The 12,414-nt window shown below is 39.3% G+C and overlaps 2 protein-coding genes and 1 pseudogene across 4 annotated transcripts in view; 1 reads left to right on the forward strand and 2 right to left on the reverse strand.

Moving 5' to 3' along the window:
- bs (blistered) overlaps positions 1–12,414 on the reverse strand; it is a 637,488-nt gene that overhangs the window by 408,258 nt on the left and 216,816 nt on the right. The gene's annotated exons all lie outside the window — the stretch shown is intronic.
- LOC135709784 (uncharacterized) lies at positions 3,835–5,593 on the forward strand (annotated as a pseudogene).
- LOC135709785 (uncharacterized) overlaps positions 5,590–12,414 on the reverse strand; it is a 63,924-nt gene continuing 57,099 nt past the window's right edge. The window contains exons 2-4 of the mRNA XM_065232178.1: positions 6,252–6,563; positions 5,671–5,785; positions 5,590–5,602 (exon numbers count right to left, since the gene is read on the reverse strand). Of these exons, the coding sequence (XP_065088250.1) occupies positions 5,590–5,602; positions 5,671–5,785; positions 6,252–6,563 (440 nt within the window). The remainder of the gene's footprint in view (positions 5,603–5,670; positions 5,786–6,251; positions 6,564–12,414) is intronic.

Consider the following 12,414-nt stretch of genomic DNA (forward strand, 5'->3'; position numbering starts at 1 on the left):
TACACTTAGTCCGTTTTCAACGAGAAATCTTTCGAAGTTGTGCAAATCCTGTTGAAACAGGTGGCAGTCATCGGTGGCTTTCACCGGCAGAAATTGTTTTACATCATCTGCGTAGATGAGTTATATTGCCTTAGTAATGAATGCGGGCAGTTTATTCATAACTATGACGAAGCGAAGCGGGCCCAGATGGCTTCCTCTTAGAACTCCTAAATGGACGCCAAAAAAGTTGGTTGTATTGTCGAGCACCCTGACATACTGTATCCTGTCTTGTGGATTCCATTGATACCGAAATCAGATGCAGCACGCATGATCCCATCTATTCCCACCACATCAAAGGCCTTGCTCATGTCAGTCGACTTGGTACCCTTTGGATATGTACTCCGTGACCATGAAACTGAATTCACACAGGTTCGTGACGACTGAATTTCCTTTCAAGAATCCATGCTGTGTAGTTGAAACACGCTCGTTAATTCTCTCATAGAGATGGGAGTAGACAAGTCGCTTGAACAGCTTTGGCATCACGGACCGAATCGAACACCCGGTAGTTCTCAGCATCAGAACGAGATCCCTTCTTATGGATTGGAGTTATGTGTGAGATTCTCCATAGAGGCGGGCAATAACCAGACGAAAGCGATGAATTGAAAAGAATAGACAGGGGTTGGACAAGCTCATCCTTGAATTCTTAACCGCTAACGAGTCAGCGGTTTCGTTGACTGGAGAGTTGATTTCCTTTGAGTGATCGTTCCGATAAACACTCTTGAAGTACGCCGCAAAAAGTTCAGCGGTATCCTGTCCATTGGAAGAAGCCCTGTTTCCATACTTTTTCACCTCCGGAATTCCGATGTTTTTACGTCTGCTATTCACGAACTTCCAAAAAGATTTTGGATTTTCTTCAATCCCATTCTAAATCCCTGTTATATATGCTTGATACGCTTCTCTGTGTAACACTTTGAACGTTCCCAGTAGCTGTTTGTAAGAAGCAGTGTTCTACGGGGTGCCATTACGGCGCTTTTACTTCAGTGCTTTTCGCTTGTCTTTGAGAACTTGAATAAGTATTGGCGAGAACCATTCTGGGTACGGGTTTTCCCAATTCGATCGAACCTTGGAGAATGGGGCATACCTTGCGATGATGCCGAAATAAAACGACCAAATGTTGAAGTCTATGCTGTTGCCTACAATAGTAGAAGATTCGAGATTCGACTGAGTTGAGAAATTCCTGTGTCCGACTCGCATTCCAAATCAGCTTGAGAGATGAAAATGTTGCTCCACGAAACATCCATTAATGCTGCTTTAACAGACATCATTTCCATTAACTTGAGGTTCAGGTGCTTTTTGGGCATCCCAAGTCTCAATTCGGCGTTGTGCAGCAGTAGTTATCGGCATTTGCATTGCATAGTGGTGAGTTTCGTGTTTTATTATCGAGTCAGTTACAGTAATTTGACAGGACACAGTATCAGTGGCGAATACAAGATCCAAATAGGTTGTTATTGTTTCGATTCGGCAGAAACTAACATAAAGTTTTCCAAATTTGGATAGCAAGGATTGAATCTGTTCAAAAAGAATTCGTTCGTTACGCCCTTCGTCACCTTCCTTGGAATGATGCAGTGAACCTTCCACCCTGTGCGGATCGTTGTCTTCTCCTGGATCTTGAAACACTAGAATATAGGCGAACAGTTAGCTAGGCAGTATTTTCGGCAAATGTGTTACTAGACTGTTACCGGATCTCGCAGCATTTTGGTCGAATTAGAAATCTACGCTCCTGAGCGAGTTCTTCGAAATAGGAATTTCCTACATCTCGGACCCCGGCTGCGAACTACGGCCTATATGATTAGATACGGTTCATCGTGATTCAACGAATTCTACACATTGTTTGAATTCTGTACAGCTGAAACCTTTCGTCACCGGATCCAGCGTAGGCCAATAGAAAGGCGATAAATGATTTTGGATTATACGAAGCATCCACTAAAGGTGTAGGCGAGTTTCTGTCCAATTATTTACATTGATGAAGTTTGTGCTACCTGTTGTCTTTTTGCATGTATCACCATCAACGGTGCGGCGGTGTATTTATTTTATTTTGCTAATTTTGTTCAGCGTACCTTTGTAAGTTCCTTAAATGTATTGTGTATATTAAATATATGTTTTACCCGAAAATCCTAAAGGCTTTCCCCCATCATTTGCCATAGATTTGCATTCAGATCCTACCTATATTGAATGTCTGATGCATCGATCGCTAACACTTGGAATGCAGAAATTTAAAACGAAATAGTTTTCGAAATTCCTAGAAAGGAATTCAGCAACCTCTATTTACCTAATCAACCGACAACAACAAAACCCGATCCCACTAAACCGGCAGCATTTTTGCAATCAGTTCACCTCAATCTCCACCCTTGGGGATACCGTGCCCGTAGGCACACGATACCTGTTGCTATCATCGGTCATGATAGTCGAGGGGGAAGAGGTCGCGACTACCGGCGTCGTCGCCGTCGCCGTCGTCATCATCATCATCATCATCGCCCGTCGTTTCCACGTCATTTCCAATGGATCGCACCGAAAAAAAAAACATACATACACTCTACGTGGACCAGGTCGTGGAAGTCGCAGTCGCCGCTGCGGTTGCCGATACTCTCACTATCTCCAGCTCCAGCATGACCGAACGACCAAGTCAAGCCAAGCCAAGCCGGTCCCGTCCCCGTCGATCGGTTGTGGTGCGCGGCCTTTCAGCATGACTTGAGCAAAAGAACATGTGAGAAGAAATGAACGAATGAACGAACGAACGAACCTCCTAAGCCGCACACACAGTTCGCTTTGGTTCAGACCAAGCGACGGCGCTTACACGTCGCACTGTGCTGCTGCTGCTGTTGATGCTGCGGCGGCGAGGGTGCCATCTGGAACTTCGATATTAATTTAATCTAATTCCGGCGCCGGGGAGCCCATTTCCGACGGGGAATCTGTTACTTTTTCCACGCAAATAAACCCAGAACGGAGCCGATTCCGGCCTACGGGATCCAGGTGACGTAATATAGCCCCCGTATTCAAACATGTGCATCCTTATTTGGAAGGTTGTTAAATTAGCTCTCTCGCTCGATGATCGTACCATGATGGTGTGTACGACGACGACGACGACGACGACGGCAACAACAACAACAGCAACGTACACGGGTAGAGTTTTTCGTATATCTTTTTTTTTTCTCTCTCTCTCTAGATATACGAAGCAAGTGGTGTGTGCGAAGATGAAGTTTCTGCTTTTTGACAGCCGGTTGGTCCCTCCGGGTCCAGAAAGGCCGCCGGATCGAAGCGGTGCGAGGTGTGGTGGAGTCGCGTAAAAGGTTTCAAGCATTTTGTGCGTTGATTATCACTGGGCAGCGTAAATTTGTGTGAATCGGTGGCAACAGACGTCCGTTTTCGATTGATTACTATCAATTGGTTGGGATACTAATTCTGTTGGTATACACGCTTAGAAATAACTAATTTTACACGTGACGGAATCCATCTTTGACATAAAAGATGAGACTTAAACAAACATTGCATGTAATATTAAGTGCTCCGAGAATGAAAAGTTCGTTGCTCGACGAAAAGTACGTTTGATTGAGCTATATTTCACGTCTGTTATAACTCAACTTTATGTCAAAATTGACGCTCGTATATGTCACTCTCAGAGCATCTAAATCTACATGAATGTTTCTAAACGTGTACTATTTGACATCAACTCTGACAACTAGCTGTCAGCTAATCGTTTTTCCTTGTTCTGTCAGCTTATCGTCTGACTCAATTTTGCTATAGATTTTCCAATGTGTGTGATTTTTCTAACAAATATGTTTTGAAAAATATCGAGAAATGGAAACAGGATTTTCGAAAGCTGATATTAACACTCTGCCCAAAGTGGATTTCTTCATGGTTCAGCATTTCCTATCTACCAACGACAAGTTTCGAGATGCTAACAAGCGGGGAAAATTCAGAAGTAAACTTTGATTTCTATTACAATTTCAACATTGACCTAATGCTGCTGTTTAATGTTTAGATCCAGTAATCCCGATTACTTGAAATCAGCTATTGGCAGAGTTCAATATAAAATATAAAACGGCGTTTATACTGTTAAAGCTCGAGTAGTACCGGAACATAAGGTGACCAAAAGGCAGTACAGCCAACAATCAATACGAAACTAACAATTTTCAATTGGCTCACTACGTGACTAGCCTATTGGTGTCAAGCAAATCGATTAACGTACTCAATTCTAGTCAAAATTCTAGTACTACACAATGTTTGTTTTGATTCGCTATGAAAGTTTGACAGATAACATGAGGGGTTATTGGATTTTTCTATGTTTCGAGGGGTGAATCGATTAGCTTGGGACCGAAGATAGTACCAGAGCTGAACCAAAAACTAGAGCTCGTTTCTTCGGGACCTACTAGTCTTAGAGTTACCTCTATGGTGGCAATCGTCGACACTCAGCTGGAGAAGATAGAAGATGTTTATTGTGAAAGTGAGAGCGATGGATGCAAAGCAGCAGCTGGTGGCTGTAAGCACGCAGTAGCATTTTTATTCTATTTATATGAAAAGTTCTCATCACCCTCATCAACTGATACTACTTGTTTGTGGAAAGTACCACAACTGGCGCTTGTCGATGAAAATATCGATAACTTCGATATCAGCAACTATACTAAATCTGGTGTGAAAAGAAAAAATGATTCGGAAAACGGAAGTGGAAGGTTCCTTCAAGCATTACTGGAGAAGTGTCCTAAGTCTCACACAAACACTGCCTTGAAGTATTACAAACCAACTCACCCAAGTGATTTATGCAGCATGCATAATATAATGCTTGAATTTAAATCAAAACCAGGGTTGGGCAAACCATGATTGTAAAAGTTTTATTTATTTTTGTAAAATGATCATGAAAGCACAAGCTTGTAACATATGTGAGATTAGCACAAGGGGGCAGGATTCGTCGTTCTGGTATAATTTGAAATTTGGCCGAATCACTGCATCAAAGTTATATGACTTGTCTCGTTGTGCAACTCCAGACGGATCTTTAGTTCATGCTGTTCTAGGACACAGTACCAAAACCATAGAAGCTATGAAAAGGGGTCTGCGCCTAGAGGTTAGGGTAGTTGATATTATTAAAAAAACACTACAAGAATGTGAAGCGTTGTGGACTGTTTCTACATCCACGTTATCGGTGCTTCTTCCGACGCAATCAATGAGACAACCGTTTTCGAAATCACATCAAAGATGATGGAAAACTGAAAGACAAAGTTAATTACCAAATCCATCTACAAATGGTAATGGCACAAAGAGAAAATGGGGTACTAGTTCTTGCCCATCCAGGTTTTGAAAAAAGTAGAAATTCCGAAAAATTCGTAGAATTCCACGAAGTTGATTTTGACAACAGTTACCTAACAGGAATAATGAAATCTAGCTATAAATTTTGGCAAGAACACATTTTCACTAAATTGTTTGAAAAATTCTCGAGTATTATATATTGCATTTTTCGATCACTGAGAATAAACTGGCACTTTTCAAAATTTTATTATATTTTATTGTTTTTATTGACACTCATTCTTAGTTATCTACCTAATCAACTTGGCTTGCAGATTAACTAATCCAGCTATAATAATAACAATATCGTCAAATTTATCAAATAAAGTTGATGGCAATTCAGCATGTAGAGCACACATTTTATACTCTCTGAATCTCCTAATGAAACGTTCAACATGGATCCTGACGCTAGCAATTTCTTTCGCTAAAATCGAGTCTTCTTTAGATAACGGTTCATCATTAGATACCAGTGCTGCAAAATCTCGACAATACACAGTGATATTGACACTTCTATTTTGGTCACTCATTTGAACTAACAGTCACAGTCAAGGCAAACCATGTCAATTGTCAATGACAATGCTGTCAGTGACGAACATGTGTAGATTTTTATATTAACTAAATTTGTAACGAAATTAAATAATTTGAGCGACACAATTACATGGATCCGTTAATGTAAACAAGCGTCTACGTCCTGAACTACTTGGATAACAATAATGTGACACAGAATGTACGAAATTACACTTTTTGTTACCAGGTGAATCTTTGTCATTGACGAAACAATGAATGAGATTTTGACGAAGGTTTTTTTGAGGATCAAGTCTGTCAGTGACTATGTGACGAACAATTTTGTCAATATCGCGTGAAAGTCTCTCAATGACAATGACAAATCTCAGCACTGTTAGATACACTAGGTGGCCTAATAAGTACTCCTCCAACACTGGCTATGTCAGTTGCCACGTTTTTGAAACCACGATCAGCTAACACTCCTGCACCTGGGTGTATCATATCTAAATAACCAGACCGTCGATCGATTTTTTGGTCACTTGCACGACCAGGAAATGCTTTGGAAATAAATGTGACGAAGCCACAAGAAGTGCAGGATATTAAATACTTCAATGTATTGCACGATTTGTACTGCAAGTATGTGATTGACTGGAAAACGGGGCTAGATGGTTTCATTATTTGTATCTCAAAACAGTCAATGATGCTTTGAATAGAAGAGTATTTGTGAAGAAACGAAATTGGCAAAACTTTTTAAAATTATCGTTGTCCTCAAGTGGTGACCAAAATTGTGAGAAAGTAGTTTTTTCAATTAAATATCATTAAATGAAACCAAACTATGGAAAATCAGCCACATCAACGACTTAACTATTGACAATAATGACAAACAATATTTTCACTTGCAAAAGGCCACAACCCATGGCCGTAATGTCGAGCAGATTACATCGCAGTCGTTGCAGTTTTTTAAGACTGAGAAAGCCGTTAATCAATGAAAATTTTTAGGTTTTGTACAATGATCGGAACATTCCGGAACAAAACTCCGGGAATGTTTGATAAGCTTCTAGATAAATCTGAAAAAACACCCAGAGAAAGACGAACGAAGCTCTCCTGGATGAAGACACGAATTGATAAACTTATGGCGAAAATTGAAATAAACTATCGAAAAAAAAATCGGATGTCACATCTAAACGAAGCCAGAAAAGTTTCGGAAACCGGAAGTAGCCATTTCCAGGGAAAGCCAGAAGAAGCTCGGAAAAACCTTCCAATAGAAGTCGAACAAAAAAACCTTTGGCTTATGGTCAAACTTCCAGAGAAAGACGAATTAATTTCTGGGAGAATCAATTGAACTTCCTGGAGAAGACGAAAGAAACTTCCTGTAGACGCTGGCAGAAACTTCCTAAGGTAGATCGGAAGAAACATCTGAAGAAAGTCGGAAGCCAGAGCGCTCACGGAACAGTCGAAAGAAACAAGGACATAATTCCGGAAGAAAGAGATTCCTGGGGATGTTCTAATGATCCAGAAAGTTTTCCTAATATTCATAAAACATCCCTGAAGACTTCACAATTTCCCTCAAGTTTTTGGAATAGTCCTGAATAATCCTCAGGAATATTCCATAATTCTTCGAAATTCCTTAAAAGTTCTCGGCCAGGAGTTCTCTGGCCATCCTCGAAGTGCTCGGAACTTTCTCTAATCATCTTTGAAGGTCTCTGGACTTTCTTGAAGATTATGAAAACTCTTAAGTGCTCTCACAATTTTCTTAAATTTATTTTAACATCAGCATTGAAGTTCTCTGACCTTCCCGATTTTCTTAGTTTTCAAAAGGCATTAAAACGCATAGAACTACCCATAGTTTGTTCTCACAATGTTATAATGTTCATGTAACTATCCTTACGTTTCCTAAATTTGCATGAGCCCCTCAGGACATTGCTGAAGTTTTCAGAAATTTCCTGAGTTTATCGGAACTCCTTTAGAATTTCAGCAAGTTCATTGAAATTAATTGATCTGTCCTAATGTTCTCTGAGCTTCACTAATATTTCTGAAAACCATTAAATTCCCTTGAAGTTCTTTGGACTTGTGAAGTTTCCAAAATATTTATGATGTTTCCTTAAGTTCACTGGAGTTCACTGGACTTTTCTGAAATTCCCAGGTTATCGAATTTTAACAGAAGTTAATGAAACTGTGTTTAATTTATCGAAACTCACACAAAATTCTGGACTTTTCTGAAGTTGCAAAACTTCCTAAATGTGCCTGCAGCTAATGTGGATTCGTAATAAAAATCTGATAGCATCCTTGAAGTTCCGGGAAAGTTGAAAAAACTGGCGGGAGAAGGTGAAAGAATCATTCGAGCGAAGGCTGAAGAAGCTTGCAAGGTAAGGTGGAAGAAAATTGCAGGGAAAGTTGGATGAAACTTCAGGAAATTTATAAATGAATAAAAACTTCCGGAAGTTAAATAATTTTTTAAAAATATTTAAGCCATCGACTATTTCTCGATTTATGGATATCCAAAAACGGTGAGGAAATGCAAACATTAGTCGAAAGCGTATCAAACATTAGGCATCTTTAGAGATGATTGAATAGAATTTTGAAGGCTAAAAATATATGAGGTATTCAAAAAGATACAAGACTCACAAAAAATTTCTCCGAATTCGAGCGTGGGCAGGAATTAATAATTTTGATTATTAAAAAAAACGGTATAAATCGGTATAAAATCTTAAATCGGGATTCTGAGGAACCTTATCTGTATATCGGTATCTTGTTTGGAAATCGGTATAAATACCGATAAAGCGGTATATCTGGCAACGCTGCCTCGAAGTCTTGTGACGTTTGGGGATAGTAGTTTTTTTTATCAGGGTGGCCTTATACATACTATGGTTTTTCAATATAGGGTTGACTTCTCCATTCTCAAAATTTTGTAATACAAAAAAATATAATTTTACGTGACTATGAATCAATTAAAAAAAAAACTTTGCTATGTATTCCAGAGCCAAATCTCATCGATTGATGTCAAAAACGAGATAGGGTATTAGGACCCTATTGTTGGCTTATGTATCTAATATTGGCCCCATCGCAAAAAATCTGCTATTTATCAATTTTATCTAGATGAACGCGTTATTGGGACGTTACTAGTGGATATTTTTGGTTGCTATTGAAAATTTAGTCGATCGCTGAATATATGTATGGGCCCAAATTAGGGACACTTAAGTCGAACATTACCTGCATTTCCCGTATTTGAAGAGTTTTTGTTACTTTCTCTATTTGTTTTCTGTTTTGTATATTTACTTTTTTGCCATCGAGTTCAGATCTGTTTTCAGTCTGACAAGTCTCCAGAATGCATATAAAACTTTAAGCTGGGCTTAGACCAGGCAAGGAATTCAATTGGCTTGAAAAGTTGAGCCTGGTTCAACTTTTTTCAATTCAAGTGAGTTGATCAAGTCAGTTGCATGGCATGGTTTACACGTTCAATTTGCGTTCAAGTCAGTTGAATTCAACTGACTTGATCAATTGACTTGCCTAGTCTAAACCCAGCTTTATGCAGAGCTGGAAAGCACCTCAGATCGTTGGCAAACCAACTTTTTGCATGCATCTCACAACACTCGACAAAGAGTGTGTGGTTCTCCGTTTGCTTCGTATATATTAGAATATTTGCTGTATATAGTCCACGTGCTGGTAACACAATATGGACACAAGTGCGTGATTTATTTTGATGGTCATTTGGAGGCCATAATTGAGCTATATTTCTGGACGTGATGAACAGTCAAAACACAGGAATACAAATATTAATACTTCCGTCGTCGTCACAGTCAGTGATGGAAAAGTTCGCGAAAACTCACTATGACTCGCGAACTTTTCCCTTGGTGAACTTCGTGAAATATCGCGAACTTTTCCAACACTGGTCACAGTCCACTTCCACCTGGAGCCATTTCCAAAAAAAAATTCTGCCTTGGCTTGAGATTAGTAGGGTAGAATTTAGAAGAACTAAAATGCCGGGAATGCAACGAGTGACGAAATTTTACAAATTTTGCAATAGATTACTAATCTTATACAGCCATTCCATAGCAAAACGATATAGTGGTTCTCAGAATTTCATAACAATTGGTAGTTTTGTTCCTTATGGAAAAATATTAGACCCGTAAAAATCGTAACTCGAAAACGAAGAAAAATACATAGCTGGGTTTTTTATATGTTGTGTAGAAAAGCCTACATTTTCAAAGAAAAATATAAATACGTGTTACGCCCATTGCCTACAAACTATGAAAACCATATAAAAAAAACAAATTCAATCAAAGTTCTTCTAATTTTTGAATTTTGTTATATTTTTTCTGAAAAGTATTTTAAATAACCTTCCATTTGATTTTTTGATCATTCAAATTAGCTTAGTGGTTCAAAAGTTATGATTTAAAAAAAAATGTAATTTTTGGACAAAAAAAATAGAAAAGATACTCGATTTTTTGGACCACTCTCAAATGGAAATGGTCATCCTAATGAAAAAAAATTTTTTTTTTTTTTTTTTTCCTTTGGTTTGTTTTTTCCGTCGATCTTGTTTTCCGTGCTGAGCACCAATGCTACCGACGTGCCAGGAAGGCAGCTCCCACACCTGGACCCTACCTATCGACCCATCAACTCATGAACCGGGGACCAACGGCTTTACTTCCCATCCGAAGGAAGGCGTGATCAGAGATGTTATGCCTCAGAACATCCCGGCGGCGCCGACTGGGATTGAACCCAGGCCCGCTGGGGTGAGAGGTAATCACGCTTACCACTACACCACCGGCGCCGTTGATGAAAAAAAAATACGGGTCTAATATTTTTCGATAAGGAACAAAAATACCAATTGTTATGAAATTCTGAGAACCACTATATCGTTTTGCTATGGAATGGCTGTATATCAGGTTATCAAAATATTTGTAGCGCATTGCTGATTTGTGGCTTAGTGTTAAGCTTGAATAAGTCTTGTTTAACCTGTAGATCAGCTAACATAATGAGGTTGAATTATGGGGATACAATTCGCTTTATGCACTACTAATGAACTATATATTCAGCGTGCTGTTGATCAGCTTTGTACATCATAAATCAACCAAAAATCAGCTTCTGTTCTTACAGTTCAGCTTGAATTGTTACTTGGTAAGCGCTCACGAATCGTAAAATCGCTGATGGTGACGTATTTAAAGTGAAAAGGTATAGATTTTATGAGTCGAACACATACTTTACAACCTATTCTTCAAACTTACAAGAACAAATTATTATGATAACTTCTAATGATTTCATAATTCTAAAAAACAGTTTTGTATAGCAATTGAGTGGAAGCAATCCTGGTCGCGACCCGTAGTTTAAAAAAGGCTGGCCTAGTCCGTAAATTCGCGACAGCAGAGACGGTACCAATTCCCGGTCCAGTCACAGAATTAGTCGGGTTACAACATTTCTCGACTTCCCTGGGCTTAGAATATCTTCATGCTTGTCAAACAGTACAATAATTTAATAAATCAAAGATCCTAAAAAGCACTCAATCATCAATTTTTCAGTACACAAAACACAGAGTTGAGGGAAGGGCTTTTTCAAAACTCTGTAATACAATGCATTGCATTTAAGCAGTTCCATGCCAAATGAGAAGTCGATCTGACGCAACGTTCTCTGATTTGCATTAAATTTTGCACAATTGTTTGTTATGGTCAATCATTCACATTGAGCATGAGCATGAGCATGATCATGATTGACCGCCCACGGTTTTAACTATGTTATTGCCAGACCAGCTGTAATTACACAGAGAACCAATAGACGATGCCTGGGACTAGCAATCAACTAGGTAATAACAGCGCCAGCCGCGCCCGAACGCAGGTCAAGAAGGGGTAGGAATGGGTTGACGTGACATTCGCTTTGATGGAAGCCGATAACACCTCTGCACTTCCACGAGGAATCACTGGGATGTTGGGTAAGAGGGTTGGGTTTGCAGTAGGGTTCGTTTTGGTAAACGATAAGCTGAATGGATGTCCTAACGATCATATAACGCGAACGAGCTTAAGATTGAACCCACGGTCTTCTGCTCAGTAGACAAAAACGTTTCCCACTAGGCAAACGAGCTCCATTTTAATCATCGAGTTGCTGTTATTACTATGTACCCTAGTAAACAAATACCATAAACAAACTGTTGACTATCCCACAAATGGTTTGGATGATACCGCGAACACGTCGTTAAGCTCTCTTTTATGGTTATTTTTATTAAGGTAGTCATTTTAACAAATAAAAACATTTCCAAATCTTGAATGTGGATGGGTTTGAGATTAGACTCACGATGTTCTGCTCAGTAAGCAAAAACGGTCGCTCTAAGGCCACCGAGCCCTTTATATCAAATTATACCGCTATTTGAGTTGTTGTAACCATTTAAACCCGGCACCGACGACGACGACAAGTTTCGCAAAATACACGATAAACAAGCGATTTGACCATAAATCTCTTTAATATGAATATTTCTTGGACTGCGTTTTTCTGCTCTGTAAGCAACACTGCAAGCGATGATGTTTCAAATCCGAAAACTAAAAGCTACGAAAAAGCACTCAGGCTGAGGCACTTTTCGAGCATGAGCACGAGCATGGACATTAGGGTGCT

This window comes from Ochlerotatus camptorhynchus, unplaced genomic scaffold, assembly GCF_037179485.1.
Source record: "Ochlerotatus camptorhynchus isolate MF236.1 unplaced genomic scaffold, CSIRO-AGI_Acam_v1.1 ptg000364l, whole genome shotgun sequence".
Classification (NCBI taxonomy): domain Eukaryota; kingdom Metazoa; phylum Arthropoda; class Insecta; order Diptera; family Culicidae; genus Ochlerotatus; species Ochlerotatus camptorhynchus.